Here is a 23,937-nt window from a genome sequence, read left to right as displayed (position 1 = left end):
CATCTATGCTAATTCTCTCTAAAGTCTTGATGGCTTCTTAGACGTTCACTCGAAATTCTGCAACCCTCCTCCATCTTCAAAGGGATAACACCGCCAATCTTAAGCCTCTTCCTTCTTGGTCTCATCCTCGGGGCCCAGTGGCATCTCACAGGCTTCTTGATCTTGAGGTCAGGTTCAAGCTCTTTTCTATCAGCCGAATTTAAGACCACACTTTCTAAAAAACATCTGCCGGGAAGAAGTTAAGTCCTTGTAAATCTTTTCTGTTTCTCTCATGCTTTCCCTCCTTGTCTCTTTGAGATCGCTGTTAGTTTTAGTGTCCATCTCTTTTGCTTTGACAGCCCTCTGTTCCATCTTTTCTGCTATTGTTGCCAACTGCAGCTGCCAGGACACGAGTTGTTGATTTATCTTGGCAAGCTGATGGTTAATACCAACAAGTTGCTCAAGAATCTGCTTGGTGGCTTCTGCTATGAGTTCTATAACTTTCACTTCCCTTCTTCTCAGAGTTGTTTTCGCTGACTTTTTTGGAGTGTCCGCCATTTTTACACTTTAATTCCAATATAAAATTGTTTTCTCCCCAGCTCTGAAAATCGCTTACACGCTGTTTAGTCACTTAAATACTCATGGATATCTCCCACAGCTTTTCGCTTCCAAGTATCCATTTACAATTGTCTCTTTCTCTCTCTCCCTCCTCCCTCCTCTGCTTATCTAAATGCATCAGAGAAGTCTCCCTCTCAGCACAATTCCAGTCACTCAAAAGGTTTTTTTGGGGGGGATTTTTGCTTCAAAGTGTCCATTTACAATTCTCTCTCTCTCTCTCCTCCCTCCTCTGCTTATGCAAATGCGTCTAAGAGGCGTCCCTCTTAGCAGGATTCCAATCGCTCAAAAGGTTTCAGAGGGGGGGGGATTTACGCTTCTGTTTACAGTTCGCTCATTTTAACTCACAGTTCATTGTTTCTTAACCACGCTAGTAATCGCTCCTTCACCAGATCTTCTGCGCTTGACCTGGTCGGCACATCTTGTGCCTCGCTAAGAAGATGCAGACAGGGAAATTGAGGCTGCCCTCCGCCCTGACGGTCTAATTGACTATTTTCAAACAAACCTGACCTAAAATATGCTGCCTAAAGCTTCCAAGGGCAAAAAGAATCAAAAGAATGCCAGGGGAGCTCTTTTGCTAAAGGAATTTTTTGTATCGGCTGAACTTGCCAGCACCTCTTCAGCGTCTTCAGGCAATGGCGAAACAAATACTGCTGATTCACACCAAAGTTTTTATTAGAAGCATTGGGGAGACAACGTCAAGAGCTAAGGCAAGATATGATGGATATGATATCACCTCTAGCCCAACGCATGGAGGAATTGGAGTCTCAATCAGTGTTCCCTCTAAGCTGAGTTAGTGTGAGCTAGCTCACAGTTTTTTAGCCTCTGGCTCACACATTTTTGTCTCAGCTCAGGAAGGATGGCTCTAGAGCGAACTAATTTATGCAGCAGCCACATCTCTCACTCACAGCTTTAATGCCCGTAGCTCACAAAGTAGAATTTTTGCTCACAAGACTCCACAGCTTAGAGGGAACATTGGTCTCAATATAAGTAAACTGCTCAAAAAGCAGAAGAAGCTTTAAAGAAAGTTGCCTCCCTGGAAAAAACAGCTTGGAACCTCCTCTGAAGACAGTTGGTTTAGAGAAAAAATCATGATGTTGGAATCTTGCATAAGAGACAAAAACTTGAAATTTCACGGTTTTTCATCAAATGCTGAAGCAACAACTGACCTCTCAATTTTCATGGCATCCTGGCTGCCTGCCTCCTTAAAATTAGAGGAGGGAGTGACACCACTGATAAGGCGAGCTTACCGAGTAGGTAAAACAACAGATTCTTCCCAGGCTGGCCTTCTGGCAGAGATATAGTGGTGGAGCTGGCAGACTATCGGACTAAAAGAAAAATCTTGATGGCTTGGATTTTCAAGGAAGCAAAATACTTTTATTTCCGGACCTTTCCCTAGAAATGATTAAGATTCGAAGAGACTTAAAACCTATTACTTTTAAACTCCAGGCAACAGGTATAAAATACCGTTGGTTGCAGTCAGGTAAAATGTTTGTGGAATATCAGCAAACTCAATATATTGCATATGACTCTGTTTCTGGATCAGCTTTGTTATCTGCATTAGGTTTGTGAAAAGTAGTGGAGTTCCAGGCATAGTGAAATCAGCTCTCATTTATTAATTACATCGGAATGATACAAGACAACTTAGCTGGTGTGAGGCTAGCTTATACTGGTGCACACACTCACACCCAACACACCCCCAATTCCTGTGGTAGGTTTTATATACAGGGCCCTGGTAACAATAGGTTCTCTTCAGGATCCTAGCGCTCCCATTGGTTCTCACTAGGATCCACGGGGGCTATTGTTCTAGACCTGAAGGTCTGTGAGTCCGGTAGACTGCATGGCCAGGCACACGCAGTCACAGCCCTCTTAATACATAACACCCCTCCCCCCTTCGTTCCGAAGTACTAGCATACAAATTCCACAAGTACTCAGGGTGCCACCGTTCTCTTGTGGAGCACCGTGGTTCTGATGGGGTACAAGTTGGTGTGGCTGGCCTGGGGTGTGGTAGCTCGGAGGTGATGGTCAGTGCGGTCCCAGGTTCTGGGGCCAGACTGGTGCTGGGCCCTGGAGTGGAACTTGGAGCAGGCGCCAGAGCGGTGTTGGGCTCTGCTGGCCTCAGCGTGGGTTCTTCCAGGTCTGGCCCCTCCTTGCTGTCCTCGGCGTCTCGTACCTCTTGGTCGTCAATGGACAGCAGGCACTGGTGCAGTTGATCTATGTGCCTCCGGATGAGTTGGCCCTCTTCTGTCAAGACCTCGTATGAAAGCGGTCCCGTTACTCTAACCACCTGAGCGGGGATCCAGGGTTTACCCTGAGTGTAGTTTCGAGCATACACTGGATCTTCTGGACAACCCCCTCGTGATGCCTCCTGGTTTACCGGGCCTGGGTTGTGGTCGGGTGCCCGGTCGGGTGTCCAGCCTGGTCGTCAGTCGCCGGCTCATTAATAGTGCAGTGGGGCAGCGTTCTGTGGCAGTGTGCGGGGTTGTCCATTGGCCGAACAAGAAGGCGGCTAGCCAGTGGTCCCAGTCCCCCTAGACGATCCAGTGCAGTGCCTCCTTGGTAGTTTGTACCATCCGCTGTACACATCATTGAAGTAGGGTTGTACTCCGGGGATTCCTTTCAGCAAACAGTCCATTAAATTCTGGAAAATCCCCAGAACTACACGACCCCCGAACTGCAGACGTTTGACCTTAAATGCTCCTCGGTGTTTTATGATTGTCTGGGCATCTGATGTGGCATCATCTACTGGCAGCTGCTGGTAGGCTTGTGCCAAGTCCAGTTTGCCGAATATTTTAGCCCTGGCCAGAGATGCTAGGACATGGCTCAGCACTGGAATGGGATATGCATGATCTTGGAGGGATTTATTGATAGTGCATTTGTAGTCTGCACAGATCCTGATGTCCCCATTGGGTTTGATTGGGGTTACGATAGGGGTCTCCCATTTTGCATGGAGCACTGGCTCCAGTACACCCTAGGCGGTCGAGTTCTGCCCCGATCTTGGGCTGGAGTGCAAATGGGGGCCACCGGGTTTTCAGGCGTAGGGAATGCAATGCCAGATCAAGGTCTAGGGTGACTGGAGGCATCGTATAGCGGCTGAGCGATCCACCAAATACAGCCGGGAACTCATTGCCCACATTACTAAAGTTGCCCAATGATATATTTTGTATTCCGGTGACGGCCAGGTCCAATGCGTCGAACAAGGCTAATTCCAGTAAGCTGGTGAGGTGGCCCTTAACTATGACCAGTTCCAAGGACCCTTCAAAGTCTTTGTATTTTACGTGGAACTGGCCCACCTCATTAATGGTGACCGGGTTCTTCTGGAAGTCTCTTAGTGTGAGCTTGGTGTTTTCCAGTGGGGGTCCCCCTCTAGGGCAAAGCATGCGAAGGGTTTTTCCCGAGATTATTGAGAAGGAGGACCCTGTGTCCAGTTCCATCACGCATAGGGTGTCTATTAAGACAGTCACCTTAATCTTATTGGGGGACCCCCGGGGCAAGAAATGTACCTGGTTTTCCTGTACCGAGGTGTTGTGGAGTTGTTCTGTTTCTTGATGGGTGGTGTTGCAGTGCTGGTGTCCCTTGGAGTGGCAGGCCCGTGCGATGTGGCCTTTCCCCCCTCAGGCGCAGCAGATGGCATCCCGAAAACGGCAGGATCTCCTTTCATGTGTCTTCCAGCAGCTTGTGGAGGTTGCTGGGGTGTTGGAGGATGCAGTGGACGGTGGCGGGCAAGATTCACAGCAAGGGGCCCGACAGACCTGGAGCACCTCTTCTTCATCTGAGGAGGTAGGAGTACTTCCTGCCGATACCTGGTGGGTCACAGATGACAATCCCGATGCGACCTCTCGAACACGTTGGATGTTTGGAGTGCCGTCTCGAGCTTCAGGTTGGTTGTGCCCAGGAGCTTTCGGCGCAGTTTGGGATCACAGTATGAGATCATGGATTCCCCAGACGAACTGTGTGAGGATAATCTCTTCGACCCCCAGCAGCTCGCAGTCTATGGCTAGCTGGCATAGCTCGGCCATGTAGATGGTGGCCGCTTTGCCTGCTTTTTATGTTCGCGCCCATAAATCCATTCGTCTCACCATTTTCTTGGGCTTTGGGGTGAAGTACTCGTTCAGGACCTTGAGGAGGTCCTTGTATCTTTTTTCTTCCAATTTGGCCAGCGCTATGAGACCCTTGGCTAGTTGGATGGTGGCTACCCCACATGAGTTTATGAGCAGGGCCGGTTTCTTACCAGCGTCATTGATGTCATGAAATGTGAGGTAGTTCGTCAGCTGGTCTACACATGCTTCCCAGAACTCTGGCTGCATGTGGTCGAACACCGTGATGATTCCTGGAGCTGCAGCCATGACTCAAGGGTGGTGCGGGGAGCAATGATCGGAGGAATGGGGCACGGTGCTGTGCTGCTGGGGAGTGATGCGGGGCACGGTGTCCTGTTGATTGGTGCTCAGTGCCGGGTTGGAATCAGGCTCGCTCAGTGGGATCCCACCTTCGTCACCAGTGAAAAGTAGTGGAGTTCCAGGCGTAGCACAGTGAAATCAGCTCTCATTTATTAATTACATTGGAAGGATACAAGACAACTTAGCCGGTGCATGGCTGGCTTATATTGGTGCACACACTCACACCCAACACACACCCAATTCCTGTGAGAGGTCCTATATACAGGGCCCTGGTAATGATAGGTTCTCTTCATGATCCTAGCACTCCCATTGGTTCTCGCTAGGATCTGTGGGGGGTATTGTTCTAGACCCAAAGGTCTGTGAGTCTGGTAGACTGCATGGCTGGGCGCACGCAGTTGCAGCCCTCTTAATACACAACAGTTTGCCTCATTAGAGCAAGCTGAAATTCGAGCTGTAAAAAGGAAGACTCATTCACCGTTGACTCCAGTTAAAAGCAGCAAGCTTCATGTTTCTGAAGAAACAGAGGACAGTGAAATAGAGCCTGATAGAATGTAATTTTGTAATGTTCTATCACAATAGCAAGTTACATATTTATTAGCCTGATGTATATAAAGTTTGGGGGTAGGGTTGCCAACCCCCCCGGTTTGGCAGGGGTCCTCTGCTTTTTGGGGGCTTCTACCTGCCGGCAGGGGGGGCTTCTATCCACCGGCGGCCAACTGGCTGCTGAGGAAAGCCCCACACACCCGCCGCCACCCCTCTCCCTTCTCTCTTGAGAGAAAGGAGGGAGAAGGGTGGCTGCGGGCCAGCCGATCGGGCGCACAGAAACGCCGGCTTCCTGCAGTTAAAGGGACCCGGCACCGCACCCCTATCGGGTGGGCGGGGGGGATTTTCCCATCATGACATCACATTGGGGATGCCTCACCCCCTCCAGGAACAACCCCCAAAGTCCCCCACTGGGGGTGATGATAGGACTTGGCAACCCTATTTGGGGGCTGGGAGGCCTGGGGAGCAGACAGGTATGTGCTCTCATATTGTAGGTCATGGGGTGGGGGAGAACGCTCTCCCCTAGCTTACATTGTAAGCTTCTATTGATCTAATGGTTTTCTGGGCTCCAATGTATACCTTACTAGTCAATCAACTGTATTATCAGATTATAACAGAAGACAGAAGATACTGGAATTTAGGAAGCCAATTACTATCATGTATGCTTCAATGCATAAATAATGATCATTTTGAAAGAACAAAAAAAGAACACCGCTTATTTATAAAGAGATATAAATATAATGTAAGGACATATAAATTGAATTGATATAATTTAGTTTAAACATTAGATGATGTTATATACAATTAATGTACTTTTTATTGTAACTAATATATTTCTTCAGTTAAAAATATTTAAAAAAAAAAAAAAGAGGGAGGGCATTCCAAAGGAAACGTGGTGTCACCACTGAAAATGCCCTGTCTCTAATCACTATCCTACTCACCTCTGCAGGCAGGATCATGGACAACAGGGCTTGAAAAGGGGATCTTAGTAACAAGCTGGACAATGCGGGAGGAGATAGTCTTCCCTGTTACATTTTATCCAAAATATGTTTTTTTAAAGAATATTATGGTGTTTGCACTTGATCCAGATTTGGTGAGTATCTTGGACAATATATTTGATCAAGCAGAATGTAAACCATTGAAATTGTTGGTCATAGCCTGTCATGGCAAAACTAACTTAGCCATCCTCCTTTATTTATTTATTAGATTTTTATCCCCCCTCCCTGCCGAGGCAGGCTCAGGGCGGCTTACAATAAAAGATTAAAAATATATTAAAACATCAGTGCTTGTTAATACAATACAGCACCATAAAACATAACCAAAAACATAAACGAATCCCAGTACAAGTAAAATAAAGTGCTGGTGTCAATATGTCCCCGTGGCCATAAAAAGGTGGTCCAAAATATGGCCCCTGTCAATTGTCCAGCCCAGCAGCAGTAGGTGTTAACATAGGGCCTTGACGTTCCAGTTGGTATCGTTGGTGTAGCTAGTGTTGTCAGTATTGTCAGTGGCAACTCCTAATCAAAAGCCTGGTGGAAGAGCTCCATTTTACAAGCCCTGCAGAACTGTATAAGGTCCCGCAGGGCCCTGATGTCTTCCAGGAGCTCATTCCACCATTGTGGAGCTGCCACTGAGAAGGCCCTAGCCCTGGTAGAGGCCAGTCTGGCATCTTTCAGACCAGGGAGGGCCAAATGATTTTGCAACTCTGACATCAGTGCTCTCTGGGGAACATGCGGGGAGAGGCGGTCCCTCAGATAGTCAGATCCCGGACCATAAAGGGCTTTAAAGGTCAAAACCAGCACTTTGAAGCGAATCTGGTATGATATTAGCAGCAAGTGCAATGCCTTTAGCACAGGCTGGATGTGTTCCCATATGGGGAGGCCCATCAACACCTTGGTCGCACCAGCTGCAGCTTCTGGAGTTGCGACAATGGTAGACCCATGTAGAGAGCATTGCAGTAGTCTAATCTTGAGGTGACCATTGCATGGATCACCGTTGCCAGATCATTGTGTTCGAGGAAGGGAACCAACTGCTTGATCAGCCGAAGATGGTAAAAGGCTCCCTTGGCAGTGGCTGCTACCTGGGCCTCCATCGGTAGGGAGGCATCCGGGAGCAGTCCCAAACTCCTTAACCCTTGGCACTGGCACCAACAGTGCCCCATCGAAGGCCGATAGTGGGATCCCTACCCCCGATCCACTCTGATTCAGGCACAGGACCTCCGTCTTTGTTGGATTCAATTTCAATCGGCTCAGTCTAAGCCACCCAGCCACGTCCTGTAGCGCCCGGTCCAGATCTTCTGGGGTGGAGTTGGACTGGCCGCCCAACAACAGATATAGCTGGGTGTCATCCGCATATTGGTGACACCCTAGCTTGTGCCTCTGGGCAATCTGGGCAAGGGGCGCATGTAGATGTTGAATAACATTGGGGAGAGCACTGCCCCTTGAGGTACTCTGCAAATCGGCGGGTGCCTTCGGGATGCCTGCTCCCTGAGCATCACCTTTTGTCCCTGACTGTGGAGAAAGGAGACAAGCCATTGCAAGGCAAGCCCCTGCACCCCCATGTCGACGAGGTGATGGGTCAGTAGCTGATGGTCGACCGTATCGAATGCCGCTGAAAGGTCCAACAACAGCATTGCCACCCCGCCTTGATCCAGATGCCTCTGGAGGTTGTCTGTGAGGGCGACCAGTGCCATCTCTGTCCCATGACCTGGGCAGAAGCCAGACTGGAAAGGGTCTAGCATGGAAGTGTCATCCATAAAGCTCTGCAACTGTATCGCCACCACCCTCTCAATTAATTTGTCCAAATAGGGCAAATTGGGCACCGGCTGATACTTTGCCAGTACCGCCAGATCCAGAGTTTTTTTTAAGAGATGGAGGACCATCGCTTCTTTGAGTGCCCCCTGGATAGTTTATTGAATATATTATATCGTCTTATATTTCATAGTCCCATTCATGAAATCCAGTTCATGGGATGTATTGTGCTGCTTTTGTTTTATTGTTCTTTAATTGTGTGATCCAGTTACATATTATAATGGTTCTCATTGCATTGCTTTTAGAACTCTGTAAGCAGCTCTGAGTCTCAACAAGAAGGGGAGGGGATACATAAAGTAAATAAAACAAATAAATAAAATTGTTGTTTTGGATGGGAATGGGGTAGAACTGAAAAAGAGTTGAATGGGATAGGAGCTGAAAAGCCATATTTAGATCACAAAATGCTTTTCTTGAAGATTAATATTTGAAGCTCTTGCTCAGTTGTTTGCAGTTGACCTTTACATATTTGACACAAAGTTATTTCTCCATGCAACATTTCATTCAGGTTTGCATCAAGTGTTAAGGTGCTAACTTCCATTTCCCTTCGCTCTTTTCTCTTCCTTGGGGGAATTTTGGCAGCCTGCTAAAATATTCAATGAACCACAAACATTTTAAAGAGCTGCGAGCCCATCCTCTCCGACATGTTGCTGCTGCAGCTTCATCTTCAGTATGTAGCTGCCAAAATATCTTTAACAAGAAGTGGATAAGATGAGAGATAGCTGAACTTAGTTTTTCCTTAGAAAGAAAAATAGAACCATTATTCTTGCAATCCAGCTATTTAGGGCATTTTCTTTGCCAAGTAGTAGTCTGTAAACAGAATTCTAAAATTCCCCTCACTTTCAGCTTTCTGCTTTACAACACAACAACAAGCTAATGACAGGGTAGAAAATAAAGCATATAATGGGATTTAAATGAAATATAACACTTCTTTTGACTTCTTAAAGAACTGAGTTGCACTTTGCAAAAACATCTGAAACCAGAAACGAGTTGATATCAGTAACCCACATCTTATTAAAGAAAATAGTTCAATTATGTGTTATTTGTACCAGGCAGTGGAAAGGACAAATGAATATGGAGGGTTATCGTAAATGCACTGTGAGCTGAAAGGTGATCACCAGCCCATATTTTCAGAAACCTGAAGACAATGGGCAGCAGGCTGTGATTGCAGCTTGTCTCTGGATTGGCAGACTATAAAGACTTTGTCCACACAGAGAGATTGTTACCGCCAATGGCCTGCCTTATTGTTTAGGGAAATTAGCTATGCGGCAGGGGGGACCAGAGGGGTACAGGGATCACACACCACTTGTATACCAAGGGCCAGCACAGTAGGAAGATTCCAGATTTGAAGATAAAATTAAATAGGTTTTATTGAAGAACTAGGAAAAAGGTCCATTGTGGAAATAAATACAACGAGCTCTAGAAAGAGGCTCTGGGCAGGTGCCCCGGCCTTGGACACTCAGTGTCAATTTGCTGTGGCGACCTCAGCAGGGTATAATGACACCGAGTCTACCATATTCTCCAGAGGAACTGATCTCTGCTACCTAAAGAACAGTTGTAATTTTGAGTGCTCTCCAGCCGTCACCTGGAGATTAGCAACGATGGTTTCCCAGAAGGGAATGGTTGGTTTGGAGGGTGGAGTCTATGGCTTTGTACCTGTCTGAGGTCCCATGCCTCCTGAAACGTCACCCTCTCCAGGCTCCATCCCTCACATCTCCAGGAATTTCCCACCTGGAGTTGGCAACCCTATCTCCTTCCCAGCCAATCATCAACCTACCTTTATTTTCCCCTCACTCTTCAGCTTTCCACCCCCCCACACACCTGCAGCCTCTCCGGTGCTCTGAAGCCCTGACTGCTATGTCACATTAGCTGTCATATAGGGGCCACCTCAGCAGCATACAATGATACACAGTCCACCATTTTCTCCAGGGGAACTGATCTCTGCCATCTGGAAAGCAGTTGTAATTCTGAGTGATCTCCAGCCCTCACCTGGAGATTGGACACATTTTACCTCAGAACAGCAAACTGTTTAGAATATTAGAGGCAAAAGCCAATCAAGTCGCATATGCAAACGACCTCTGTGTTCTGAGGCAAAGGCCAATGAGGCTGCATATGCAAATAACCTCTGTGTTCTGACCGGCTATGGGGGGGAGAGGAACAGCAAACTGTTTAGAATGTTGGAGGCGAGACTCAAGCAATGCAGCCAGTGGATAGGGACAGATTCTGAGTGACACACCAGGGCGCCAACCAATTCCAGAGCATGTGGAATGTTCTAGAGAAGTGCCACCACCATTTGGCTTTTATATATAAGGGAGATTTTCCTAATTACAAACACACTAAGCATTCAAAAAGAACAAGCAATACAGAACTAAGAAAGCAGATGTGATTGAGAGATCAGGTATGGGGTGATACAACCTGTCCAGAGATGCAGGGGTCCATGGAGTTGAGATTATGGCCCAAACCAAAGGTTTAGGGGTGAACTGCCAGTTGGCATCAAGGCAGACACACAAAATCTGAGGCCATGTGGTCTGATGAATATAGACATTGAGGGAAAAATGCAGACCAATGGGAGGCCTTGGGGGCTGGTCTTAGGTGAGAACAATATATTTCTAGACCAATAAGGAGTCCATGGAGGTGTGGTACCCGGAGGGGCAAGCCCTAGGTGGGACCAATGAGCTTTCAGAGGGGGAGAGTCTAGCTGCACAATAGTCCTGATGGGTCTTGATGGCCACTGATGGTTCCCAGATTTACACAAAAGGTGGGAGATGGGTCCCTGATAGACGCCAGGAAGGATCATTAATAATTTGAATGTTCGATTAGTTATCTCAGTATCTTGAGGGATGGGGCAGGAAGGACAGGTGTTGAGACAAAGGATTTATAGGAATCACAACAAGGGCTAGGTGAAGTTCTGGAGATAGAAGGGTTATTCGTGAGGTGGCCTCTGAATAGCTTTAGAAATGCAGATACTACACCTGGAGGAACCTGCCTACATTGTCGCTGCTGGAGGAGGGGAGGTTGAAGATTGCCTTGGAGGGCTGCCTTGTATGAAAACCTGAAAATGGAGACCCTCCTCCCAGAGCTGTGGCTAGTTCTGTGTTTCAGGCCAGGAGTACCTTCCTTTGGCCTGACTTTTGTGGGTCTCTGGTTCAGGAGTGGGGTGCTCTGCTGTTGGGGCTACCCTATAGTAACGCAGCATCTCTGGGTTACAAGATGTTCGTGACAAGTATTTGACAGAGAATGGTGTGCAAAGGGAGGGTGGAAATGGAACCAGAGCAATTCAACATGGTAGAGAACATCAAATAAAACTGCCACCTCCATTTGTTTATTATTACACTTGTATCTTCCTCCTTCTCCGCCATGGAACTCAAGTGGACATACATAGAGGTTCCAGGTTTCCCATTCAGATACTGACTCAATTCAGGCCTTCTCAGCTTCAGCAAGATTGCTTTATTATGTGCCCTCCAGTCCTACCTGAGGACTAGAAGCTTGGATTGCTGGCACTGTACCTCATTTTATGATTTAAAAATACCGTACCTGACTTGTTCTTCTAACTGCAGCCAAACAGTGGCCTGTACTGTAGGTGCTCCAGTATGTCCTGCACAGGATCCCAAATAAGTATAGATAAGTGTGTGGAGGGGAACCTGGAAAAAAAATCTTAACACTATTAGAATCCAACCTTTAGGAGATCCTCCTTCAGCTATACAATCTTAATAAACTATTTATGTGAAAGCTGCAAAACCTCTCACACTAGGTGCCTCAGCACTGGAAAGCCTGCAGCTGAAGCAAGGCAAAACATACGCAGAGAGAAGTTCTTCAGGTAGAGACCGCTGAGATGGATAGCCAGTGCACTGGAGATGATGCGGGTTCAAGTCTCCACTCAGCTATGAAGGCAATTGGATGACTCTCACTAGTAGTGCTCTCAGCCTAAACTACTTTACAGGGTTGTTGTGAAGACATATGGAAGAACTTTGATTGCCTCTATTTATTTATTTTACTTTATTTAAACACCAACTTGCTGTCCAGTATGGCCCCAAAGTTGATTCATTTGAAATGCGGGGCTGGGGGAGAGTTTTATAGATACCATGGACTGCCAAAAAGACAAGTAAGTGGATTCTAGATCAAATCAAGCCCAAACTCTCCCTAGAAGCTAAAATGACTAAATTGAGACTATCATACTTTGGTCACATTGTGAGATGGCAAGATTCACTGGAAAAGGCAATAATGGTAGGCAAAGTCAAAGACAGCAGGAAAAGAGGAAGACTCAAGATGAAATGGACTGACTCTATCAAGGAAGCCCCATGGCTTCAGTTTGCAAGACCTGAGCAGGGCTGTTAATGACTGGATGTTCTGGAGATCATTCATTCATAGGGTTGCTATAAGTCAGAAGTAACTTAATGGCACTTAAGAAGAAGAAGAGATTGGATTTATACTCCACCTTTCACTACCTGAAGGAGCCTGAGAGTGGCTTATAATCCCTTTCCCTTCTCCTCCCCACAACAGACACCCTGTGAGGTAGGTGGGGCTGAGAGAGTGATCCAACATTGGCGTCTCTTATGTTCTTATGAGTTCTCTCGAGAACTGCCCTTGAGTGAACAGCTCTGAAAGAACCTATGACTGACCCAAGGTCACACCAGCAGCTGCATATAGAGGAGGGGGGAATCAAACCCTGTTCTCCCAGATTAGAGTCCACACTCCTAACCACTACACCAAACACACATGGGTCATATGACTGTAGTTTCAGCTCCTGCCTGGTTTGCTAATCTTTGCCAGATCTTGAAAGCTAGCTAAGCAATGTCGGCCCTGGTTAGTACTTGGATGGGAGACCTCCAAGGCAGTCCAGGGTTACTATGCTGAGGCAGACAATGACAAACCACCTCTGTTTGTCATTGATTCATTAATGGAGATCATTAAATCATAGGGTTGCTATAAATTAGAAGCAACTCGACCGCATTTCTGTCTCTCTCTCTCTCTCTCACAGAGCAAAACTAAATAGGCATACCAACTATAAAAAATTTAAATAAACATGCCTTTAAATAAAAGAAGATGCTGCAGTGGCTGAAGCACAAACTGCAGTTTGGGCACATTCAGCAGAATGCTGATTTCTTCTCAGGCCAAGTATAAGGAACAAAGTCTACTTGACTCACATGCAGAACAGCTTTGCAATTATCCTGTACCTGTTTTCCGAGCTACAGCTCAGTCACGGCATATGAAAGGTAATAATAACATGTCACATGCCCGCCTGTATGTCTACAGAGCATTCCTTTCACCACCGAATGACCACAGAGGCCACATTTAAGAACAAGGTTCGGGTAGAGCTGCTGAGAAGTTTTATTGGTTGTATGTACAGGACACTCCCAAGTTTCCGTCAGATAATTTCACCGATTGTATAGAGAGGGTGGTGGTGGTGGTTGCTGCCTGTTTTCTAGCTTGGGGAGAGCTACAATGTTCCAATAAGGAACACCCAAGTATCTGCTACAAAAATACTCAACACAGCCTAAACAAGGAAGGCTACCCAAATCATGGAAACTTTCAAGAAAAAGGTTAGATAAGCATTTGTCGATGATGAAGCGCCCTGTCTCTGGGGCAGGAGCAAGGGACATCCACTGCCCCCCCCCCCCCCCCCTCCAGAGGCAGGAAGCCCATATGGCTTTTGCTGTCTACCTTTGCATGAAAATCGACTGAGTTCCTTTTACTCAGGAATTTCTTACAGCGTTGCTCTTTCTCTTCCTATCTGCAACTCGTGGCCCGCACACATTTTCTTCTTTATTTTTCTCGTGCAGCTTTCCCCACTCCCTCCCCGCTTCCCCCCTTGGAAACCTCTGGCAGGCATCCAGTTCCTTCAGGCGACGGGGGGGGGGGGGGGGGGGAGCCGTGGACGGCGGACTCCGGCTACGGTGTAGCCCCTTCCGCGGTGTCTGGCGGTGAGGAGGGAACGGGGCGTTCCTGCTGGACCCGCCCACAGCTTCTCCCGGGCTTGGAAGGCGGGAAGCGGCTGGGAGTCTCTCTCAGCGCGGCCAGCTCCAAACTTCCTGAAACACTGCGGGAGGGCGAAAGAGACGGGCAAACTTTCCCTGGGCAGTAAGCGCGGCGCCGCGGCCTCAGGGGCGGCAGCAAGAGCTCCCCCAGCGATGGGCCTCCTCGACATCCTCGGCCTGACGCTGGCTACCGCTCTGGCGCTCTATGCACTGTGTCTTCTTGGCCGGAGGAGAAGGTAAGGGGGCTGACCGGGGTGGGAGCGTGGGCCAGATCCCCGAGTCAGTGGCGGCGGCGGCAGCAACGAAAGCAAACCTTCAGTCCTTTCCTCCGCTTGCCTGCCCACACCGAGGAAGCTGCGGTTCCCAATAGGTCTGTGGAAATGTCCTGTCCCTTTAACTTGGTCTTGGGAAACCAACCAGCAGCAACCCGCGTTCCTAGTGGTTGGATCCACTCTCTCCTCCTTTATTCCAAGAGGGAACCGAGGCCTCGGTAATGTCTGTTTAGTGCGTTCCTGGGAAATTGTGTCGTGATAAAAGGCCTTAAACTAGGCTCGTGGACCTGGAAGTCTCCCCCGCATCTCAGGTTGCTGCTCCTTGCCCCAAGTTGGAAATCCAGTCGCCCCACCTGAACTGCTATTAGGTTGAACTCTAGAATTCAGTCTGTCCAAACAGGAAAGCTGTGCGGGACCAGTGTGCCCTCTAAGTCATAGTGCAATCCTAAATAGAGTTACACCCTTCTAAGTCCATGTCAGTCTGTGGGCCTGGGTGTAACTGTGCAGGATTGCACTGGTTAGTGATAGGTAGGAGGAAGGTATGACCAATTTATATGTGCTAATACAGTTCCTTGACTTATGCAAATGTTTATTAAGAAGAAGAAGATACAATTCATCAGCCAAAGAATAAAACAACACTTCAGACAAATGTATGGAACTGGGAATCTCAGAGGGCCAGCTTAAAAAAACTAGTACAGTCCTCTGAAAAAGAGGACACCTGGCCACCTTAATGTGAGTTCAGCAGTGAGCAGGTTCAGATATTTCAGAAAGTTAAACAAGTGCAGGGCATTATCCTGTTGACCACTGTAAACTCTAACCTTATGAACATGTGAAGGTAATTAATTATTTAGCTTGAAACTTTCACTCAGCCCCTGACCCCAGAAGCCCTTGAATTGGTTTATAATAAAGCATTAAAATACAAACAAAGGTGATAAAGCCCTTGATCCCTGCAAGTTTAAAGCTTATAAAAATAAAGGCAGCAGCATATCTAAAACCAGTTCATCTTGAAAAGGACCAATGGAAAAAGTTTTCCATAACTGCTTAAAAGCAACGGTTGAGCAGGTATGTTGGATCTTATGACATTGGATGTTCCAAGTCCGGTGTAGTGGTTAAGAGCACGGACGCTAATCTGGGAGAACCGGGTTTGATTCCCTACTCCCCCACATGCAGCTGCTGGTGTGACCTTGGGTCAGTCATAAGTTCTTTCAGAAGAACTGTTCTTTCAAGGGCAGTTCTCGATAGAGCTCTCTCAGCCCCACTTACCTCACAGGGTGTCTGTTGTGGGAAGGGGAAGGGATTGTAAGCCGCTCTGAGACTCCTTCAGGTAGTGAATGGTGGGGTATAAATCCAATCTCTTCTTCTTCAAAGTATTGACACCACCTCTTAGAGAGCCTTGTGGCACAGTCTGTAATGGCATGTGGAAAATTAACTTTTCAAAAGCTCTCTGTGAGGATGAGAAGGAGTAATGTATTTCATAGAGCCTATGTATGTACTGGCCCACAGAGACAATTTTTGCCTTCCGGAATGATTGTTATCCCTGTTTGATATTATCAGTATGCAAGACAACTTGCAAGCTCATATAAAAGAATGTTACATAACATTCATATCTGTTCAAGTTCAGCTTCTTTGATAAAGATGAAATATTTTTGGCTGTGTAGTGTGTGTTCAGTACACATCGGTGATATCCAACCAACAAATTAATGTATAAATATTTATTTATTTATTTGACTTGTAAACCACTGGCTCAGGATTGGTGGTGGTGATGGAATGTGCTGTCAAGTTGCGGCTGACTTATGATGACCCTATAGGGGTTTCTAAGACAAAAAATGTTCAGGTGGCTTTCCATTGCCTGCTTCTGCGTAGCAACTTTCTTGGTGGGTCTCCCATCCAAATACTAACCAGAGCTGACTTTGTTTAGTTTCCAAGATCTGATGAGATCAGGCTAGCCTGGGCAAATCGGATTAGGATTATGTCAATTTATATCCAAACAACAGAAGTGAAATTGTTTTATAAAAATTTAAACTATTCTCAAAAGGCTATTTCTGTGAACTAGAATATAGTTCTGAATATGCTGTATCAGGGGTGTCAAACATAAGGCATGGGGGCTGGAACCAGCCCATCTGGGGCTGTTATGTGGCCAGGAGCAACTGATGCATGGGAGGGAGTGCTGGGGGGAGTGGGTGGAGCCACTCCATTTTAGCTTCAGCACTGCAGAACAACCTCATCTGCAGCAGTCAAGCATGTGTGGGAGCATCTGCCTAGCGCTGCACTGCTGCCTCTCCAGTCCGCCTATGTGGGTTTTCCTCTGCACACCCCTCCCAGCCCATGGGGCCTTGAAGTGAGGATACGTATTTTATACAGTCTCGATCTCCGGTACCTGGCATTATGTTTTATGGCACACATGACCCGGCCCGACGAAGTGACATTTATGTCAGATCCGGCCCTCGTAACAAATGGGTTTGATACCTCTGCAGAGCATTAATTCCTTCTTTGTGACAAATAACAATTTCACTTTCTTAAAACAAATACATTACTAAATTTACTGTTAGGATACAGACTTTTCAAGAAGAGAGTCTGCCCTTTTAAATATCCAGTGAAAGAATGTCTACCTTCAGCACTGTCAGGATTCCTGTTCTGTAGAAGCTGCTCTACACAATCGGCATGGGTTGTCAGGCTCCAAAAGCTGATACCACCTGGCTATAAGATGTCCACAGTTATAAAGCACATGTGTTTTGGTAGCGTGATATCATCAGTAGAGCTAAGAAAGGAATGTACTTCGAAAAGGACCCCCTCAAGTCCAACTTTCTCACTTGGACTCAAGACAGATTACATGGAGTAAGTGTATGCAATCGATGGATGGGACATTCAGTAAACAATGTAATAGGATTAGGGTTGTAGAACCAACCAGAAGTCAAAAATGGAACTGAAGGTAAGTGTAAGCATTAACATGACACATTAAATGATGCAAAACTCTATAGTAGGATCCTAGTTTTAGCAGGCAATACGCAGTAGTGTAGACCACAGTACTTAATACTTTTTCCAAGTAACTTTATGAATAATTTAGTACAGTGCAAGTCTGTGACCCTGTTGAATCATTCAGTTTTACTTGGTTAGCAGAAAAACAGGAGAGTGGGAGCCTTCCTAACCACCTCAGGCAGGCCATTCTATAAAGTGGGAGCCACAATGGAGAAGACACGTGTATGGGCAGTTGTTAATTTTTTCCAGAAGAAGAAGAAGAGGAGGGATTTATATCCCGCCCTTCCCTACCCAAAGGAGTCTCAGAGTGGCTTACAAACTCCCTTCCCCTCACCACAGCAGACACCCTGAGAGAGCTCTGACAGAGACTGCTCTTTTTCAAGAACAGCTCTGGCAGAACTATGGCTTGCCCAAGATCATCCAGCAGGTGCAAGTGGAGGAGTGGGGAATCAAATCCGGTTCTCCCAGATTAGAGTCCACGCACTTAACCACTACACCAAACTAGTTGCAGTTTGGCCCCCAAAGAAGTCCCTGTTTCGATGAGTGATGCTGTCGTGGTGGAGCATAATGGGACAGGTAGTCTCGCAGATATGAGGGTCCAAGGCCATGAAGGGCTTTGTATGTGATAGCTGACACCTTAAATTGAGCCTGGTAATGGATGGGCAGCCAGTGAAGTGCCTGCAGACTGTGAGTAATATGCATGCTCCATATGGCTCTTGCCAATAGCCAAGCTGTGGCATATTGCACCCATTGGAGTTTCCAATCTGATTTTGAGGGGAAACCAATGTATACTGCATTGCAGTAGTCTTGTCTTGGTGTTACTGTGGCATGGATCCAGGTGGCCAGATCATCTGTGTCAAGGTAAGGGGCTATCTTTTGAGCTAGGCTGAGTAGGAAGAAAGCCTTTTTTGCAACTGCTTTAACTTTCTTCTCCAGTAATAATTTTAGGTCCAGTATAACCACAAGGCTCTTAACTGAGTCGGCAAGGGTCAGCTGAACTCCATCAAAAGTGGGGAGCACAGTGTTCTTCAAGATCTTCAGCATTACCTGTCTTTTCAGGGTTTAGTTTCAATTTGTTCACTCTTAGCCAATTTACCACAGCAGTCAGGCAGTTTTTTAGGACCTCTATCACATCATCAGAGGTTTTTGATAAGGATATATAGACCTGAGTATCATCTGCATATTTATGGCATCCAGCCCCAAAGCTGTGAATTCTTTATCCTAAAAAGTTTACATAGAGATTGAAAAGCATGGGGTATAGAACTGCACCCTGTGAAACTTCCACGGAATAGGTCCCACACTGATGACAACTGATCTCCCACAGCAACCCTTTGGATTTGATCTGCAGGGAATGATTTGAACCAGTTCATTGTGCATTCCCTGATACCTACTTCTTCCTCCAAGTGCCTCAACAAGATGGTATGATCTACTGTATCAAAGGCTGCAGATAAGTCCAACAAAAGCAACAAGGAGGCAGGGTCTTTGTCTACACTAAGACGAAGATTGTCAACTAAAGCTAGCAGAGTCATCTCTGTTCCATAGCCCAGCCTGAAGTCAGGCTGTAAAGGGTCTAGAGTTATCCAAGAAGACCTGGAATTAATCTGCTACTACACTTTCAGTCACTTTGCTCAGAAAGGGGAGTTTAGATACTGAGCAGTAATTGGCTACATCATTTTTCTGTAGGGATGGTTTTTTAAAATAGTGGATGGATACCGACCTCTTTGAGTGGCTGAGAGAAGGTGCCTGAGTTAGTGATGGATTCTTGATAGATACTAAGGTTGTTTATATATTTAATATCTATTATTATAGTTTTTGTTGTTGTTCAGTCGCACAGTCGAGTCCGACTCTTCGCGACCCCATGGACCAGCTCCCGCCAGGCCCTCCTGTCTTCCACCGTCCTCTGAAGTTTGCTCAATTTCATGTTCGTTGCATCTATGACACTGTCCAACCATCTCATCCTTTGCCGTCCCCGTCTTCTTTGACCTTCGGTCTTTCCCAGCATCAGAGGCTTCTCCAGTGAGTGCTTCCTTCTCATTTGGTGGCCAAAGTATTTGAGCTTCAGTTTCATTATCTGGCCTTCCAGGGAACAGTCAGGGTTGATTTCTTTTAGAACTGACTGATTTGATCTTCTTGCAGTCCAAGGGACTCTCAAGAGTCTTCTCCAGCACCATAGTTCAAAAGAATGTATTCTTCGGCGCTCGGCCTTCCTTATAGTCCAACTCTCGCAGCCATACATGACTACTGGGAATACCATTGCTTTGACCATGCGGACTTTTGTTGGCAGGGTGATGTCTCTACTTTTTATCATGCTGTTTAGGTTGCCATCGCTTTCCTCCCAAGGAGCAGGTGTCTTTTAATTTTAATTTTAATAATTATAGTTACATCATAACTATAATTGAATCCATTCACACATCACCTTAAGATTTGCTCCCACTTCTTATCACATGTTGAATGTTTGTTCTGGAGCTGTGTGTAAACCAGTCCTAAGACTATTTGTTCAGCTATTAGGATTAGGCCTGTCTGTATTTCAGTTTTTGAATAGTCCAAAATCTCAAACATTTGAAATCCCAGTTTTCAATTGTTAATGGAAAACTCCGAGTCCCATGCTATGTTTCAGATTCGGGACATGAGATGCTGGTAGCAGAGCTCACCTTTCAGTAATAAATATGCTAAATGTTGTTTTGTCAATTTATCAAAGAAATGTTTAGGCCATACTGTTTTGGCATCTTTATCTCTGTCATTATTTACATTTTGAGCCCTGAGTGCTTTAACTAGGTTTAAAAAAAAAAATCGACATAACAACCAACTTGGAAAATATTAAAAGAACCTAATTCTTTTTTTTAAGTATACATGGATCCAAAATATCGCTTCATAGATAGGTGTTGGTGGTTACAATCCTGTTCCAGTTTCATAGGTGACTTAGAGTGATGTAATAGTATATGAGAAGGGTTAAATTTTCTGAACCCTGTGCATAATATTATGAACTGCTATCAAAGTTTCTCCTTAGTCATCTTTTTCTCAACTAAAAAGTCCCAAACTCTTTAGCCTTTCCTAGTACTGAAAGTGTTTCACTTCCTTAATCATTTTGGGGGGGAGAAAAGAAAGAAGGATGTGTGTGATTCACTCAAGAATTTCCAACAGATCTAAATAGTTGAGAAGATATAGGAAACCCATTTTTTGTCTGTTAGCATTGTAATCATTATTACAACAAGAATATCATAAAAACTAGTGAGGACTCACAAGAAACTTGTAGGGAGGAAGAGCCCCCCTTTGTTTCCTCCCCTCTTCCCCTAATTCTCTGCCTTTCACTCTTTCTTCATCCCGCCACTCCTTCTCTTACTCTGTATCTCATGTCTGTCTCTCTTTCTGTTTCTTTCTTCCTCCCCACCTCATCACACTCTTATTCTCTTTCATTCTCAGTGTGGCTTCTTTTACCCCCCCCATCACACCCTCAATGACTTACCTGGCAGAGCTCTGGGCAGGCCCACTAGAGCTTCCCCCTACAACACTGCTCTCTGTGGCTTGCCTGGTGCAGCTCTGGGTGGGCCTGCTGAGCTGCCCCCCAACATGGCCACTGTCAGCAGCTTACTCAGTACAGCTCCAGACTTGCTGGGCCTGGTAGCAGCTCCTGGGCTCTGCTGTGGCCAGGCTTCTGGGCACTGTGGCTGCAGCAGCTGCCATTGAACCGCACAACGGTAGGGGCATTATTTAATTTGGGAGGGATAGAAGAAGAAAAAGAGGAGGAGGAGAAGGAGATTGGATTTATACCCCACCCTTCACTCGGAGTCTCAGAGCAGCTCACAATCTTCTTTCCCTTCCCCTCCCCACAACAGACACCCTGTGAGGTAGGTGGGGCAGAGAGCACTTTTGAGAACTGCTCTTGAGAGAACAGCTCTGAGAGAACTTGTGACTAATCCAAGGTCACACCTGCAGCTGCATGCGGAGGAGTGGGGAATCAAACCCATTTCTCCCAGGTTAGAGTCCACACTCTTAACCACTACACCCCCAATGTCCTTTTTTAACATTTTAGATTTTTCTGCAAACTTAGGAGGTCCCCCAAGTTGGTAGAAAAATATTTTTAAAGTGTTGCCCCAATCCATGGATGTAGATATCCACAAGTGGCGGTCACACTTGAGAAATCGTATATAGATGTCATTTGTGTTCAGCTGGTGAAGCCAGTGACATGTATTGTAAAAACAGTGCTTTGCTCACAGATTCTTACTTATTTAATTGTGGTAATGACCTTTTGTCAAGCTGTTCTCTATGTGGCAGAGCCCAACCATATGAAACCATGTACTTAGCTGCTCAGCCCCCCCCCCCCAGTGCTGTTATAAGCTTTGGGGTTTACCCAAACATACAGAAGGTTGCTTGTCCGCTGGTTTACTTGATATGATGAACCCAAGTATCTCCCCAACTGTCTGGCAGCTTTTCCCCGCCAAATCTTCAGTTCCCCTCAGTAGCTGAGTTGCCGTACAGTAGCATGTATATATTTTTGTCATAAAAGACTTGACTGTCCCATCTTATGTTTAGATATTTAGGCTCTTTCTCAGCTCAGGAACTCTACTGAAAATACAGGAGTTGTCCAGTTTTTTTTTAAACCCTTGAGAAATGGCACTTGAGGCAAATTAACTTTCAAAAACAGAATAATATGTAAAAACAGGGAATATATGTATAAATGGAATAGTCAAGGTTTTGAGATTGCTGAGGTAAAAAACTTTCCAATATATACAGAGTTGAATTCTTAGAACATTCAAGACAGTATGTTTGTAGCTTTGTTTTAAGGCTTTCTATTTCTTTTTTGAGAGGTAATTTGTTTAGTATATTTCAGCACTAACACAGTTCTTCCAGGTTTTCATTTAGATAATACAAGCTTTTCATTAACTTCTGAGGTATCTAAGCTTCTCCCCTTTATCACAGACCAGTGTTCTCTTTCCAACCCCTTTCCCTGGCAGGAAGTTATTCTCCTTGTCCCTAAGAAGCAATAACTCCTTTTACTATTTGGCTTGTATAGGAGTTCTCTCTAACTACCCAGACCTTCTGCCAAATCTTTCTCCAGTATACTTTGTCTGTATAAGGTTGTTCTGTAGCTTTTCTAAGGATTTAAATTCTCCCTCAGAGCAGTTTTAATATATTTAGACAATGGGGTTTCTCTTATTCTTTCTGTAGAAGTACTTTTCTGACTACTGCCTGTCAGAAAACACTGACTCCCAAATATCTCTTATTTATTTATTTATTTAATTAATTAATTTTTATCCCGCCCTCCCACCGAGGCAGCTCAGGGCGGCGTACAACAATAAAACAATAAAACAATTTATACAAACATTATACAAACCCTCTGGCTACTGAGGTCAAAAAGACCAAATGGCAAAAGACCCACTTGTGAAAGACCCCTTTTCCCTCCAGATCAGCTGTTTTATTTTCTCTCTCAGCTGATGTTGGCCAATCAGAGAGCTAGCAGAGCAGCCAATCACCTAAGCTCTTCTCTCCAGGGAAGATTAACTCTTGAACTCCCTGTCTGTCTGATACAAGCAGCATCTGAAAAAGCCTGCTTTTTGTAAAATCCATCACACTTGACTTTACACATTCTGATGTAGAACCCAAAGGGGAAGAGTTGGCAACTGCATGGGCAGCATCAGATACTGGAGAAGATATGCATGTCTGAGAAGGCTGGTCCTCCTCTAACCGTCTTACTCTCTCATTCTCATTTTGTAGTTATTATCTTTGTTAGTTGATGGGAAGCGATTCATGATCTCCTTTATCCCAGACCAATGCACAATTATAAGTTTAAAAAATGTTTAACACCCTCTCTAATTCCTATAAAAAACTAACTCACATGTGTGAACAGGATTGGCCTCTGCAGCTAAAACCTGTTTCATCTGTATACTTTTCATAGGCAAGAGCAAGATTTGTGCTGGATCAACTAATGGAATAAGAACATACGTATGCCCACCTCCTCTACCAGCTTGTTGCTGCCCATGTAATTGCTAGCTCTTCCCCTTTGCAGAATGCTGTCATCCAGTTACTTATGCTGAATAGTTTTTCATTACTTTAGTTCTCACTGATCAGAATGGATAGAACAAAATCTCATAATTAAAAAATACAGAGGTGATTTCCAAGGTTCATGAACCACAAACCAAGCCCAGTTAGTCACAAATTTCAGTTCGCAATTCGGTTTATGCCCATCCCTACTCCCAAGTAAATTTAGCAGTCATGGGATAAGAGGACAGGCTATTTTATGGATTAAAAATTGGTTAAATGACAGAAACCAATGGGTAGGAATATATGGACAGTTCTCACAATGGAGGAAAGTAAGCAGTGGAGTACTACAAGGATCAGTACTGGGGCCAGTAGCATTTAATTTCTCATAAATGAT

At 45.6% G+C, this 23,937-nt stretch overlaps 1 protein-coding gene across 1 annotated transcript in view; it reads left to right on the top strand.

Moving 5' to 3' along the window:
• The first annotated feature begins 14,335 nt into the window (after positions 1-14,335).
• The window catches only part of LOC107110865 (25-hydroxycholesterol 7-alpha-hydroxylase), a 179,205-nt gene continuing 169,603 nt past the window's right edge, over positions 14,336-23,937 (top strand). The window contains exon 1 of the mRNA XM_015411704.1: positions 14,336-14,552. Coding sequence (XP_015267190.1) covers positions 14,470-14,552 — 83 coding nt within the window. The 5' untranslated portion in view covers positions 14,336-14,469. The remainder of the gene's footprint in view (positions 14,553-23,937) is intronic.

Source organism: Gekko japonicus, unplaced genomic scaffold, assembly GCF_001447785.1.
Source record: "Gekko japonicus isolate JY-2015 unplaced genomic scaffold, Gekko_japonicus_V1.1 scaffold130, whole genome shotgun sequence".
Taxonomy (NCBI): Eukaryota; Metazoa; Chordata; class Lepidosauria; order Squamata; family Gekkonidae; genus Gekko; species Gekko japonicus.
Note: the sequence above shows the minus strand (reverse complement) of the source record. Positions and strands in the feature narration are given on the sequence as shown.